Source organism: Coregonus lavaretus (assembly GCF_964263955.1).
Source record: "Coregonus lavaretus genome assembly, contig: HAP1_SCAFFOLD_6129, whole genome shotgun sequence".
Taxonomy (NCBI): domain Eukaryota; kingdom Metazoa; phylum Chordata; class Actinopteri; order Salmoniformes; family Salmonidae; genus Coregonus; species Coregonus lavaretus.
This window is the reverse complement of record NW_028159687.1, coordinates 12,531-29,160: the sequence shown is the minus strand read 5'-3', so window position 1 is coordinate 29,160 and position 16,630 is coordinate 12,531. Positions and strand designations below refer to the sequence as shown.

The 16,630-nt window shown below is 43.9% G+C and overlaps 1 protein-coding gene across 1 annotated transcript; it reads right to left on the bottom strand.

The window, feature by feature from the left end:
• Positions 1 to 2,506: 2,506 nt before the first annotated feature.
• On the bottom strand, positions 2,507 to 3,019 carry LOC311122554 (uncharacterized protein; the record flags this gene model as incomplete). Its single annotated transcript, XM_084196900.1, has 1 exon — positions 2,507 to 3,019. One exon carries the CDS (start codon positions 3,017 to 3,019, stop codon positions 2,507 to 2,509), a length of 513 nt encoding a protein of 170 aa, XP_084053026.1.
• Between the last annotated feature and the right edge of the window lie 13,611 nt (positions 3,020 to 16,630).

The window sequence follows — 16,630 nt, the reverse complement described above, 5'->3', positions numbered from 1 at the left end:
ATCTCCATTAGTTCATAGTTCCATCATTATACACGTAGAACTTGATCCCAAGGTGGTTCCTTCTTAGTGAGGTGTGGCAGGGTGTCTTCTACTGGCCCTTTGGCATCATCATGCCCAACGATGTAGCGATGGGGTGAACAGGAGAGAGAGGGGTGATTCCATAAAGTCAGAGGTCCTCTGGTTTCTGAGCGGTGATGACTCCAGACGCATCTGCTGCTGGGAAAGACAGCGAGACATACATTACCTTCAACACCAGACAGTTATGATGGAACTGAGGCTCCGTTGTGGCACACGTATTTGTGTAAATGAAACCTATCTAATATACTAACAACGTCCATCGTCCCAGGTGGCACCAGACTTTGCTGCTGATGCCTTGGGGAGAGATAACACGGAGGAAACGTTCAATTCAACATGAAAGAACAGAGGGTTTATAACTGCTCATCTGTGATGTAGACTCCTCTGATCACTAAAACAGATGCTTTCAGATTTGCAAGGTTGCCTTTGTGGAAAGCTCGTTGTTCACTGTTTCACCTGTGACATTAACTGTGTCTGTGTCTCAACTGCACCATATTCCCTATATAGTGCACTACTTTTCACCAGAGCTCTGGTCAAAGTTAGTGCACTATATAGAGAATATTGTGCCATTTGGTACACAATCTGTCTGTTTTTTTTACCTAGTCATATTTATTTTAATTGTATAATTTTTTATTTAACCTTTATTTAACTAGGCAAGTCAGTTAAGAACAAATTCTTATTTACAATGACGGCCTACCAAAAGGCAAAAGGCCTCCTGCGAGGACGGGGGCTGGGATTAAAAATATAGGACAAAACACATGTCACGACCAGAGAGACACCACAACACTACATAAAGAAAGACCTAAGACAACAACATAGCATGGCACATATGAACGTCCTTATTCTAAGTCACTCTAGATAAGAGCCTGTGTCTGGCTTTAACTCTTTCCCAATGGCAGCCAATGTTTCACAGTGCTTTCACATCCCGCTCACATACAATATGTCAAAGCCTAATATATGTAAATCATTGACAGAGTGACGCCAGCATGCATTCATTCATTGACTGGGAGGCTTTGTGTTCTCAGGCCACATCCATTTTACTGATGGAGTTCGTGCCCGTGGGATAAAGAGGGATTTAAAGGGCAGAGGATAGACAGAGGTTTAAACAGATGCAGAGTGCTAAGAGACTGAGGCTTGGTATAGTAGTGGGGGTTGGGGATGTTAGTAGGGTCTGGTGGTCAATGAATGTTCTTATCATAGGGGGGTTTGTCTGACTGTCCGCCTGCTCTCTTTGGATCACTTTTATCCATTCATCATGTGTCTATTCGATCATTCATTCATTCATTACATTTTGCGTGCCAATCGGTGTGTTTGTGTGGGTGTGTGTGTGGGTGGGATGTGCGTGTGTGTGCGTGCGTGCGAGTGTGAGTGTGTGCGAGTGTGCGAGCGAGCGAGTGTGAGTGTATGTGTGTGTGTGTGAGTGTGTGTGTGCGTGTGTGTGTGTGTGTGTGTGTGTGTGTGTGTGTGTGTGTGTGTGTGTGTGTGTGTGTGTGTGAGTGTGTGTGTGTGAGTGTGTGTGTGTGTGTGTGTGTGTGTGTGTGTGTGTGTGTGTGTGTGTGTGTGTGTGTGTGTGTGTGTGTGTGCGAGTGAGTGAGTGAGTGAGTGAGTGTGTGTGTGAGTGTGTGTGTGTGTGTGTGTGTGTGTGAGTGTGTGTGTGTGTGTGTGTGTGTGTGTGAGTGTGAGTGTGTGTGTGTGTGTGTGTCTGTTTATCTGTCTGCGAGTGGGTGGGGGACTCCCTTACTGCAGCCTCCCTACCTGCCAGGTCCCAACTGCAGAAAACACAGTAGTTCATATGGACGTCTGCTAAAGTTATTCACATCACCAGGACATCTTCGCCTGCATGCAAGACTCAATGTTAAAAGCACCTTACTGTTCAGTGTTGATATTCTATTTACATATTCCAAACATCCTACAAAAGGAATTGGATTAATGAATCCATGCATGTCTCCTTCCAATAAACTAATGTGTTCAATAAACCAATCCCATCGATGACTCACACACTGTGGTAACAGCCTGGATTGATTTGACATGGGAACCCAGTGAAACCATCTATGTTTACACACTGATTTCTGTGTTGGGGTTACATGTATTCACCAATTCATAGTTTGAACTGTATTGTGACATGCATAGTTTGACATGTAATGGATAGATGTCCTTGAAATATACAGACACACACACACACACCAACAACCCCTGCCTGCTTACCTTCTCAGCGATACAGACACCAAAATAAAAAAATCTACAGAGCAAAAATAAAATACTAAACAAAACAGCAGCAATTTACATCTAGTCCAGTCCAGTCGAGTCCAGTCCTTGTCTATACAACCAAATCTCCCATCTCCTCCCTCTATCCTACTCAGTGTCATATCCAGAACTTAGTATCTCTCTTCTCTTCAATCATGGACCCCCCCACCTCATCAATCTGTCCTTCTCAGACCAGGGTGCTCCTCTTCTCCCTCCCCAGGTCGGGGGTGGGCGTCTGCGCTGGCGGCTCGTAATGGTTCCTGCTGGGCTCGTAGTGGTTCCTGCTGGGCTCGTAGTGGTTCCTGCTGGGTTCTGGCTTCCTGCTGGGTTCTGGCTTCCTGCTAGGTTCCAGGTTCCTGCTGGGTTCTGGCTTCCTGCTGTGTTCCAGGTTCCTGTTGGGTTCTGGCTTCCTGCTGGGTTCTGGAGCAGCCATGTTGTTCTGGTTCTGCTGCTCATAGCGAGACGAGGCAGGCGAGTTCTGCATGACCACCAGGCGTATGGGCGACTGGCTGGGGGGCGCTGGGGGCGCAGGGGGAGCGGGGGGCGCGGGGGCGTACTCCTTGGTGGGGTCCTTCCCCTGGCAGTCGTACAGGATGCAGGAGATGAGGAAGACAAGGAGGAGGATGGCATAGCTGGCCACCAGGATGATGAGGTTCAGGGTCACGGGGTCAATCTCCAAGTAGAATTCCATGAAACCCATGGCGACGCTTCATATCTCGCTGCCGCCCACGGGAAAAACGACAGGGCACCGACCGGAGGAGCCAGAGCCTTAGGATGGAGGTATGAAAGACAATGAAAAAGAGGGACGAAGAGAATCAGAGAGAGAGAGAGAGAGCTATAGCCTGCAGCATCCCATTGAGATCCAAAGAGATAGATAGAGATGGACAGGAAGAAAGTCAGTTAGCTGGAGAGGGAGAGTGAGAGAGAGAGAGAGAGAGAGAGAGAGAGAGAGAGAGAGAGAGAGAGAGAGAGAGAGAGAGAGAGAGAGGCTGTGGGTAACAGCAGGCTCTGGTCCACAGATCAGAGAGGATATGAAGGCTTTGTGCATCGTGTTAATCCACTCCTCTCCGCCAACCTTGAATTCCTGCAACCAATGATTAAAACTGCTCAGTTTAATAACTTAAGCCACCATTTTAAATTTGCCAACTTCACATACAGTAGAAGGGCTGGAAGCCAAATTGGGTTCAATGGAAGAGATGATGATTTTTTGACTGTCAACACACACACACACACACACACACAAACCGGTCAGCTTGCCATGAACATGCCACTGGGATTTTGGGGATTTTGGGGATCATGTAATATGTGTTAAAAAAATGGATTTATGGATTTATTATGTCGCTAGCAGTGATTAATATTTGGATATAGAATTTGAATTAACTTACACTGAACAAAAATATAAACGCAACATGTAAAGTGTTGGTCCTATGTTTCATGAGCTGAAATAAAGGTTCGTAGAAATTGTTTGCACACATTTGTTTACATCCCTGTTAGTGAGCATTTTTCTTTTGCCAAGATAATCCATCCAGCTGAAATGTGTGGCATACCAAGAAGCTGATTAAACAGCATGATCATTACACAGGTGCACCTTGTACTGGGGACAATAAAAGGCCCCTCTAAAATGTGCATTTTTGTCATGCAACACAATGCCACAGATTTCTCAAGTTTTGAGGGAGTGTGCAATTGGCATGCTGACTGCCATAAGCCGCCTCCAATGTCGTTTTAGAGAATTTGGCAGTATGTCCAACCGGCGTCACAACCGCAGACCACGTGTAACCACGCCAGTCCGGACCTCCACATCCAGCTTCGTCACCTGCGGGATCATCTGGGACCAGCCACCCAGACAGCTGATGAAACTGTGGGTTTGCACAACCGAATAATTTCTGCGCAAACTGTCAGAAACGGTCTCAGGGAAGCTCATCTGCATACTAGTCGTCCTCACCAGGGTCTTGACCTGACTGCAGATTGGCGTCGTAACTGACTTCAGCGGGCTAATTCTCACCTTCAATGGCCACTGGCACGCTGGAGAAGTGTGCTCTTCACGGATTAATCCCAGTTTCAACTGTACCGGGCAGATGACGTTATGGCGTCGTGTGGGCGAGCGGTTTGCTGATGTCAACGTTGTGAACAGAGTGCCCCATGATGGCAGTGGGGTTATGGTATGGGCAGGCATAAGCTACGGACAACGAACACAATTGCATTTTATCAATGGCTATTTGAATGCACAAAGATACCGTGATGAGATCCTGAAGCCCATTGTCGTGCCATTCATCCTCCGCCATCACCTCATGTTTTAGCATGATAATGCACGGCGCCATGTCGCAAGGATCTGTACACAATTCCTGGAAGCTGTTCTTCCATGGTCTGTGACCAAAGTACACATATCTGTAATCCCAGTCATGTGACATCCATAGATTAGGGCCTAATTTATTATTTCAATTGACTGATTTCCTTACATGATCTGTAGAAATTGTTGCATGTTACGTTTATATTTTTGTTCAGTGTAAAAGCAAACTGTGAACATGAAGCCTCCCAAATTTCTTTACTCTCTATTTTGGATCGAAGGCCACTCCAATATATCGCCATCGAATCATAGTGACTTACTTAGTGACTTTACAAAAGCTTTATTTTCAATCTAATCAACCTTAAAAAACCTGTGACAAAATTAATTGTCCTGTTCTGACCTGTTTTCCTTGTATGGCGTTCACTCTCTCTGAACACTGAGACTGTAATAGTTTGGTGAAGTGGTTTGTGAGAAGAACATTTTGTGTTTGTTGTAATAGGAGTAATAGTGGAGAGTTTTAATCTGTGTAATCTGTGTTGGGACCATCTGCAGAGTTTCACATCCCAGTGTGACAAATACACACACACACACACACACACACACACACACACACACACACACACACACACACACACACACACACACACACACACACACACACACACACACACACAGTTTAAGGGCATTCATTTTAGGCTTATTGCAAAAGTGAGTGTGTGCATATGTAGTGTGGACTGGACCACCAGACTAAAACACTCTGTCGTTTTGACTGTGAGCTGTGATGATGACCACAAGGGATTATAGAACTGAAATCATGTCTGGAAGGACATGAAGAGATCACTGGACGGATGCCTATTGGGGACAGAAAGTACCAAACGCAGTTTCTTTTAAAGTCTCACTTTGATGGAAGTCACTGCTGGATCATAACGTTTTTGCTTCCCAGTCGAAACAGTTTGCGCATATATTATGACAACATTTTGTGAAATTTTTGTTCATTTTGGTTTGTTCGCGCACACTTTGACTTGCCTTTTCTTCAATTAAGTTTTTGTTGTCATTAAACGAGAGACGACTCGTTTTCATGCACATTCTTTCACTTGAGAAATACTGCACCAAAACTTCTTAGATAGATGTAAAATTGCACAACTAAGACCTCCTCTGTAAAAACGTCATAATTAATTACAGATTTCTTGATTTATCTTAGATTATTTCTGACTATTTTTAGGAAATGTACAGTGCCTTCAGAAAGTATTCTTACCCCTTGACTTATTTCACATTTTATTGTGTTACAGCCTGAATAAAACATTTATCAAAAAAAAAATTCACCCATCAACAAAACTGTGAAAACATGTTTTTCAACATTTTTGCAAATGTATTGAAAATGAAATACAGCTTTATCTAATTTACAAAAATATTCACACCGCTGAGTCAATACGTTGTAAAAGCAGCTTTGGCAGCGATTACAGTTGTGAGTCTTTCTGGGTAAGTCTCTGGGTAAGTTTTCACACCTGGACTGTGCAACATTTGTCCATTATTCTTTTCAAAATTCTTCAAGCTCTGTCAAATTGGTTGTTGATCATTGCTAGACAACCATTTTCAGGTCTTGCTATAGATTTTCTAATAGATTTAAGTCAAAACTGTAACTCAGCCACTCAGGAACATTCACTGTCTTCTTGGTTAGCAACTCCAGTGTAGATTTGGCCTTTGATTTGGTTATTGCCCTGCTGAAAGGTGAATTCATCTCCCAGTGTCCAGTGGAAAACAGACTGAAGCAGGTTTTCCTCTAGGATTTTGCCTGTGCTTAGCTCCATTCCGTTTCTTTTTTATCCTGAAAAACTCCCCAGTCCTTAACAATTACAAGCATACCCATAACATGATGCAGCCACCACTATGCTTCAAAATATGGAGAGTGGTACTCAGTAATATGTTATATTGGATTTGCCCCAAACATAACACTTTGTATTCAGAACAAAAAGTTAATTACTTTGCCACATATTTTAGTGCCTTGTTGTAAACAGGATGCATGTTTTGGAATATTTTTATTCTGTACAGGCGTCCTTCTTGTCCCTCCGTCAATTAGGTTAGTATTGTGAAGTAACTACAATGTTGTTGATCCATCCTCAGTTTTCTCTTATCACAGCCATTAAACTCTATAACTGTTTTAAAGTCACCATTGGCCTTATGGCACAATTGGCCTCATGGTTTCCTTCCTCTCTGGCAACTGAGTTAGGAAAGATGCCTGTATCTTTGCAGTGACTGGGTGATACACCATCGAAAGTGGAATTCTTAACTTCACCATGCTCAAAGTGATATTCAATGTCTGCTTTTTTTTTTTACCCATCTAGTAATAGGTGCCCTTCTTTGCGAAGCATTGGAAAACCTCCCTGGTATTTATGGTTGAATCTGTGGTTGAAATCCACTGCTCGACTGAGGGACCTTACAGATAATTGTATGTGTGGGGTACAGAGATCAGGTAGTCATTCAAAAATCATGTTAAACACAATTATTGCGCCCAAAGTGCGTCCATGCAAACTATTATTTGACTTGTTAAGCACATTTTTACTCCTGAACTTATTTAGGCTTAACATAACAAAGTGGTTGAATACTTATTGACTCAAGACATTTTTTTATAATATGATTTCTTTTTGAAAAACATAATTCCACTTTGACATTATGGGGCATTGTGTGTAGATCAGTGACTCTCTCCATTTTAAATTCAGGCTGTTACACAACAAAATGTGGAGAAAGTCAAGGGGTTTGAATACTTTCTGAAGGCACTGTTGGCTATGTTGTTGCTACAGCGTCTCAAGAGGGACAAACAGTAATATTGCCTATTTTTTATTGTTTTTCAAGCAAAGGTCTTTTAAGGGATTATGCGAGGCACAGACCTTCGCTTCGCCTAGCCGAGTTCTACTAGGAGTAAACCGAACCTAGTATGCGGTTTCCTTTACCATGACACAGTGTGTCGCCATATATAGGACAGAAAATGAAGTGCAACTGGTGGACAATTGAGATGATAAACGGTGGTATACTAGTTATGCATGACATTAGGCCCTGTGTAGCTCAGTTGGTAGAGCATGGCACTTGCAACGCCAGGGTTGTGGGTTCGATTCCCACGGGGGGCCAGTATGAAAATGTACGCACTAACTGTAAGTCGCTCTGGATAAGAGCGTCTGCTAAATGACTTAAATGTAAATTGGTGCTCTGTAAGCCTTCAATTTACGAGGGCTAGCCTGACTGCATGATAAATACGCACTGTACAGATGTCTTTGGCAGGACATCAACATAAGACTTGGCTTAAGCAGAGGTAGACTGTACACAGCCATAGGAGCACCAGGTGTTAGTCAAAGCTATTTTTTGTTGTTGTATTTTACTGTTTATGGTTGGAAGGTAGAGAAGGAAACAGATACAGAGAGTAGGAGCCAAGGCGGGATTCGTAGCCCCGTCACAAGTGGGTAAGTGTGGGGTTTCAGAGTCGGCTACCATTAGACCAGACTGGCACAGTCCAGGCTGTTTCTATTGTGAATGATCCTTCCTCTACGGTGAAGGACGGGAGAATGACAATGTAACTGATGGTAATCACATGTTCAGTGGACCTGCCATTCTTTCCTAACACAATGTGGATTTCCTGATACAAGGCGGCACCACAGTACCAACCACGAACTCCACCCATAATACTGTCCCAGATACAATACACCTTAGAGGTCACAGTTCACAGTAAATCACTGATAAATGAAAGAAAAGAAAGAGATGAAAACATTTACTTGTTAAAGGCCCAGTGCAGTCAAAAATGTGATTTTCCAGTGTTTTATATATATTTCCACACTATGAGGTTGGAATAATACTGTGAAATTGTGAAAATGATGATGATGCCTTTTTAGTGTGAGAGCTGTTTGAAAAGACCCCTTGCAATTTCAGCCTGTTTTGGTGGGACTGAGTTTTGGCCTTCCATGGTGACATGCTGTAATTGAGTTAATAGACCAATAAGAAAGAGTGTTCCAAACCTCTCTGCCAATAAAAGCTAGTTTTCAGTTTTCCCCTCCCCAGTCAAACCACTCCCAGACAGTCCTAGCAAAATTCTTGCTTTGCTCTTTGCTAAAAAGCTATTTTAGTTCCTTTTTGACAATTTTAATTGAAAACAATGACAGTTAGGTTCTTAATTGTTACCCAGAAATGATTTGATATTGAGATAAAAACGGCTGCATTGGACCTTTAAACGAAAATAATGTTAGTGAGGGAAAGAGACCTGTCTTGTGAATAGGAGTTTCTATGGTGGCTCTGGCCATTGTTGGGTTTGGAGTTCAACCCTTCCGAGGTAGTATCAGATCAGATCAGACATGTTCTGGGTCTGGGCTGGTCTGGGCTGGTCTGGTCTGGGCTGGTCTGGTCCACTGAAGAGGCTTTGTCTGTTTCTATCAGCGTCTGGATCATTTCCCCTATAGACCTCTTGTTGCCAGGCAGGGAGACCCGGATATGTGCAGCTTTACATGATCAGGAAAAAAAAGCATTTCTGCAGGTCTTCACTGCATGGTCCCTAGCAGTTCACGTCACAGTTTAGCTTGAAGCAAAAGCATTTGAACAGGTCTTTGTCTATGTGAATTGCTGGAACTGGGAAGGCCTCTCCTGTAGTAAAAGGCTAGGAAGCTAAACATCTGGGCCCGTATTCACAAAGAGTCTCAGAGTAGAGGGCTGATGTAGAATCAGCTTTGAATTTTTGATCATAATGGATAACATTACACGGACAGGGGGAACCTGATGCTGGATCAGCACTCCTTCTCGGAGATGCTTTATGAATAGTGGCCCAGGTCCCTAAAGAATCAGATCATGCTAACAAGGATTATGTGTACTTTCTATTTCCTTGTTCTGTTTAGTTAGTGTGAATCAGAGAAGCCTTTGCGGAAACAGTCCCTTTACAAGCGTTTTAATCAAAAGACGGAAATGTCAGTTTGAACCCTGGCTGTCCAATCGTCCAAAACATTAACAAGCAATCCTCTTTCAAGACTGTTCTTAACTGAGACAGACTCGTCTGGCTAACTCAAGGTTAAATCAATTTAATAAAAATGCTGGAGGTCACAGCTGAACTCACAGACTTGGTGTTGTGTCCCAAATGGCACCCTATTCCCTTTATAGTGCACTACTTTAGACCAGAGCCCTTTGGGGAATATGGTGCAATTTGGGACACACAGCCACAGACCTCCTCTGTCTTAGAGAACCAGCAATGCCTACATCACTCCCGGCTTGGCCCAAAAATAAAAAGCGTTTGAAATAAAACCCACAAACAAAGTTGCAGCTCAAGTGCAGATGTGGGGAAATCTCAAAAGTGAAAAGGTGTTTTGGGACAACCGTTAAAAAGGCTCTCAAATGCTCTCACTTTTGATGTGCTTTGACATCAAAAGTACTAATGCATTTTAGAAACAGAAATCCTCCCCTTTTATAAAGTGTCAGCCAGCCGGCAATCCTCCTGAACATGTTGAGAAGAGTCTGTGACGAACATCTGGTGAACTCTTGTTAACGTTACACAAGTGCACAACACCAAACTGCTACTTTCGTTATAGTATTTTCCCCCATGCTTAACAGCATCTTTATAACGTTTCTATTTTAGGCTTATGTGCCTAAGTGAACTTAATCTGTGTTTTTCTCTTCCAAATCACCACTAAATGAATCATGGGATAGTGGTGTAATATGAGGGGTCTGTATCGCCATGGTGACTGAAGTCTGAAAACAGGAACAGGAAGTTAATGAGAATGACCTCCAACCCCTCAGGATGCCCCCCCACTGATTCCCTGTGAAAGGATGGATTACCATCAGCAACCATTACACTGAGCCGCTGGCACACACACACACATACACACTGTTGACCATGCGATTGGATTGGAAAAGTGAGGAGGCATACGAGGAAGATCCATTTTTTCTTGCCAAAGATAGGCTTTTTATTAGCAGGTGAAGAATTAATATAGCAGGTGACTGTAAAATAAGTTACAAAAACAAATAAACAGGACAATGTACAAAAAGTAGGTCTAATCAACTAAAACGAAAAGCCAGGCTTCAATCATTCTTGTTCCCGGCAGCATCCCAACCTTACCCTATCTGTCTCTCAAACACAGAAATTACAGGGTTTAAATACCAATACCCATCATGCGTCTGACCAATGGGAAGAAGCCCTTTCACATCCTGTTCAATTAACATTCAACAGCATGAATTAACATCTAAACGTCTTCAGATGCTACACACACACGAATCACCTTAAGCACACATATCAATAACAGTGTAACCATGCTTTAGCATAAATACAATCTGGGATATGAACATGTACAATTGAAGTCAGAAGTTTACATCATTTAGCACACACTCTTATCCAGAGTGACTTACAGGAACAATTAGGGTTAAGTGCCTTGCTCAAGGGCACATCAACAGATTTTTCACCTAGTCGGCTCAGGAATTAGAACCAGCAACCTTTCGGTTACTGGCACAACACTCTTAACCACTAAGCTACCTGCTTAGGTTGGAGTCATTAAAACTTGTTTTTCAACCACTCCACAAATTTCTTGTTAACAAACTATAGTTTTGGCAAGTCGGTTAGGACATCTACTTTGTGCATGACACAAGTAATATTTCCAACAATTGTTTACAGACAGATTATTTCACTTATAATTCACTGTATCACAATTCCAGTGGGTCAGAAGTGTACATACACTAAGTTGACTGTGCCTTTAAACAGCTTGGAAAATTCCAGAAAATGATGTCATGGTTTTAGAAGCTTCTGATAGGCTAATTGACATCATTTGAGTCAATTGGAGGTGTACCTGTGGATGTATTTCCAGAACAACAGCAAAGGACCTTGTGAAGATGCTGGAGGAAACAGGTACAAAAGTATCTATATCCACAGTAAAACAAGTCCTATATCGACATAACCAGCAAGGAAGAAGCCACTGCTCCAAAACGCCATAAAAAAGCCAGACTACGGTTTGCAACTGCACATGGGGACAAAGATCGTACTTTTTGGAGAAATGTCCTCTGGTCTGATGAAACAAAAATATAACTGTTTGGCCATAATGACCATCGTTATGTTTGGAGGAAAAATGGGGTGGCTTGCAAGCCGACGAACACCATCCCAACCGTGAAGCACGGGGGTGGCAGCATCATGCTGTGGGGGTGCTTTACTGCAGGAGGGACTGGTGCACTTCACAAAATAGATGGCATCATGAGGAAGGAAAATTATGTGGATATATTGAAGCAACATCTCAAGACATCAGTCAGGAAGTTAAAACTTGGTCCCAAATGGGTCTTCCAAATGGACAATGACCCCAAGCATACTTCCAAAGGTGGCAAAATGGCTTAAGGACAACAAATTCAAGGTATTGGAGTGGCCATCACAAAGCCCTGACCTCAATCCTATAGAAAATGTGTGGGCAGAACTGAAAAAGCATGTGCGTGCAAGGAAGCCTACAAATCTGATTCAGTTACACCAGCTCTGTCAGGAGAAATGGGCCAAAATTCACCCAACTTATTGTGGGAAGCTTGTGGAAGGCTACCCGAAACGTTTGACCCAAGTTAAACAATTTAAAGGCAATGCTACCAAGTACTAATTGAGTGTATGTAAACTTCTGACCCACTGGGAATATGATGAAAGAAATAAAAGCAGAAATAAATCATTTTCTCTACTATTATTCTGACATTTCACATTCTTAAAATAAAGTGGTGAACCTAACTGACCTAAAACAGATAATTTTTACTAGGATTAAATGTCAGGAATTGTGAAAAACTGAGTTTAAATGTATTTGGTTAAGGTGTATGTAAACTTCCGACTTCAACTGTACGTCCACCCGGGATAAGAAACTTCCTCTATCCCCGTACACTGAATAAACCATGCGCTCTTGAACACATCCCATTGCCCGTCAATTCTTTGACCAGGTAATTAACAGATAACCCTCTACAATCAATGAGGAAATACCGGGTAATGACTTACCAAAAGGACATCGCTAACGTCACATTATACAATTAGTAAATATACAGTATGTGCTTATCATAAACCATTAACCGTTTGCAATGTCTGATTATTGATATTGATATACTGTAAGGCATGTCTTTAGGATTATGTGACGGATATCATAGGACGATCGCCACACACACACACACACACTTACACACTTACACACTCACACACAGTTTATTGGTCAGACACTGTGTTCCTATTGTGGCATGGTTGCCTTGACCCGGGCAGAGGAGAGGAGCAGGTGTGTTCTTACTTCATAGCAACTAGACTTGCCGGAGACAAGCAATGAGAAAACTCGGGTACACAGAATCTGGCTTTCTGCGTAATATTGCAAACATGTAACTAACAGAAAACATTATAATTACACTATAAATGCATCTTCTCACAAACTCACATCGATTCTAGACTTTTGTTGAATTGCAGCAAACTTCAAATTGCGAATAGCACTGTGTCATAGTCCTCCTCCACTGATATAACTATCCTTATATAACCAATGCTGACTGAGAACGGGGTTATTTTAAAACCCATTGCAGAGGTGTGAAGCGATTTATTAAGGATCGTATTCACTTAAATAAACAGAGGGCTTCCCAGCAGTGCCCAGCGCTGACAATGGGCATCTGGGGGCATTGGGGCGGAGAGGTGGGGCCTTGGGATGGAGCGGAGGGTCATTGTTCAAAGTTTTGGTAAAGGGTGTATAGTCTCACAGTCTCACTAACCTACTTCCTGTTCTCGCTCTGATCCCTCAGCCTTTTAATAGTTAGTCCCCCATTAATCCCTTTTCCATTTCCCTATTGTAGCGTGCCAGGCCCTTTCCCAGCGAACAAGGTGTGTGTGTGATAGGGGTGGGGGACACTGCTGCCACACCTCTGTCTCCTGAATCCGACACCAACAAGATTCTCAGTAAGGGAGGGAACAGGGACATCCCCTCCCACACAGACACACACACACACACACACACACACACACACACACATACACACACACACACACACACACACAGACACACACACACACACACACACACACACACACATACACACACACACACACACACACACACACACACACACACTTTCCAACAAAAATACAATGGGTCAATCAAGAATCACATCTCAACTCAAGTCAGACATATCTGTCACTCATATCGAGGAACTTCACACCACGCCTCTGGGAAAGGGCCAGGAGTTTCCTGTTTTCCTATTTTCATTTGTACCTTGTAAATGTAGTATGCAATGAATTCAAAAGCTGTTTGAAAAACAATCCTCGGCAATGGATTAGCTTTTGAAATGCATACTTCTGAAGAGCAGGTCAAGTCGTTTGTGTCTTGGCTGTACTTTTCATAGTCCTGATCTTCTTTAGGAGACCAGCAGGGTTCTAGCCTGGTCCCAAATCTGTTTGTGCTCTTGTGTACTCCGTTGCTGTCATTGTCATGACATTGAGTGACAGGGAGTTGGCATAGTAGCACAAACAGACTGGCACTCAGGCTAGCATGATTATGAAGGCTTCTATCTGACTAGCACACTATTGGGATTAGTGTACGTCCCCTATGTAGTGCACTACAGGTCAAAAGCAGTGCACTATATTGGGAATAGGGTGCCATTTGGGATAGAGACTTAGGGTTCACCCAGGGCTACAGATGACATCATGACTTACCTACTACTGTATCATTTCACATTTCATCTATGTTTAGTTACCCTCCAGTTACATCGATGTTACCCTCCAGTGCCATCGTTGTTACCCTCACATCGATGTAACCCTCCAGTTACATCGATGTTACCCTCACATCGATGTTACCCTCCAGTTACATCGATGTTACCCTCACATCGATGTAACCCTCCAGTTACATCGATGTTACCCTCACATCGATGTTACCCTCCAGTTACATCGATGTTACCCTCACATCGATGTTACCCTCCAGTAACATCGATGTTACCCTCACATCGATGTTACCCTCCAGTTACATCGATGTTACCCTCACATCGATGTTACCCTCCAGTTACATCGATGTAACCCTCACATCAATGTTACCCTCCAGTAACATCGATGTTACCCTCACATCGATGTTACCCTCCAGTTACATCGATGTAACCCTCACATCAATGTAACCCTCCAGTTACATCGATGTAACCCTCACATCAATGTTACCCTCCAGTTACATCGATGTTACCCTCACATCGATGTTACCCTCCAGTAACATCGATGTTACCCTCACATCGATGTTACCCTCCAGTTACATGGAGCACTGGGACTCTGTGTGTGTTTATGTGTATGTGTTGTTTGCAGGAGAATATTGCCTTGTGTATTTATTGAGAACTCTCAAAGTGATGACTGTTGGATCTACGGTTCAGGTGTCAGGGTGATGCAACACACACCCTCTATCTCTCTCCCTCCTCTCTCTCCCTCCTCTCTCTCCCTCCTTCTGTATCGCTCTCTCTCTCCCTTCCTCTGTCTCGTTCTCTCTCACTTCATCTCTCTCTCCCTCTGCCTCTCTCTCTCCCTCTCTCTCTCTCGCTCTGCCTCTCTCTCCCTCCTCTCTCTCTCTCTCCCTCCTCTCTCTCTCTCCCTTCCTCTCTCTCTCCCAATCTCTCTCCCTCTGCCTCTCTCCCTCTGCCTCTCTCTCTCTCCCTCCTCTCTCTCCCTCTGCCTCTCTCTCTCTGCCTCCCCCCCCCCCCCTCTTCCCCCCCCTTCTCTCTCTCTCTCTCTCTCTCCCCCTTTCTCCCTCCCTCTCGCTCTCTCTCTCCCCCCTCTCTCTGCATAGCATTCCCTGCGTGCGCCATTCCAGTGGAGATAAAGTTAGCGCTGTGGAAGTGACAATGTGTTGTAGCCAGTGGCCCCACAGTGACGCAACCCAATGATTTTATTATCTGCTCTGGTGTTGGAGGGATGCTAAGCAACGTGAACACACACTATAAATACAACTAACCCCCCTCCCCGATTATCCAGCCCCCTTCCACTCCCCCACTGTCCAGCTCCCTCCCACTCCCCCCACTGTCCAGCCCCCTACCACTAGCCCACTGTCCAGCCCCCTCCCACTCCCCCACTGTACACTCCCCTACTGTCCACTCCTCTCCCATTCCTCCACTGTCCAGCCCCCTCCCACCCCCCCACTGTCCAGCCCCCTCCAACCCCCCCACTGTCCAGCCCCCTCCCCTACTGTCCAGCCCCCCCTCCCCACTGTCCAGCCCCCTCCCACCCCCCCACTGTCCAGCCTCCTCCCACTCCCCACTGTCCAGCCCCCTCCCACCCCCCACTGTCCAGCCTCCTCCCCCTCCCCCACTGTCTAGCCCCCTCCAACCCCCCTACTGTCCAGCCCCCCCTCCCCACTGTCCAGCCCCCTCCCCCACTGTCCAGCCCCCTCCCACTCCCCCACTGTCCAGCCCCTCCTGCTTCCCCATTAGCCAGCCCCCTCCCACTACCCAAACATGACTTACAAATACAAAACCTAGAAAGTAAAGTAAAATGTCTGTTAGATACTGACGTTTTTGTTAAAGGGATATCCCAAAAACATGTAATTTCACTGGTTGATTGATTGATTGATGATTGGCACATTGATTTAACGTCTTAAGTTTAATGGCACAAATATTCCAAATATATGTCAATGGATATGTCATAAATAGCATGAAAATAAAACTTAACCAGGGTACAATGCTATATTTGTTAACAATTTTCAATGAAACCACAACTTGCTTAGCCACAGCTCTGGTCTAACAATGAAAAACGGCACAACATGTAATCAATATTATGCATACTAGGCAGTTACAAAGGTATATTGTATTGTTATTTAAAATGATGTGCACTGTTTTTAAAAGAAGCATAAAAAGCGGTGCATATCAAATTTGGGATATACATTGACTTCATTAGGCAATCACTTCCTACAAGTTCACTATACATAGTCATTGAGGGAGCTTTGACAGTGAAAAGTCAGCTAGTCTACCACATATCTAAAACATAACATTAAAGTACCTATTAAATGTTCACTTGAAACATCAACAGAGCAGCAGTAGAGTCACAGACACATCACGTGACGTGCATGAGTA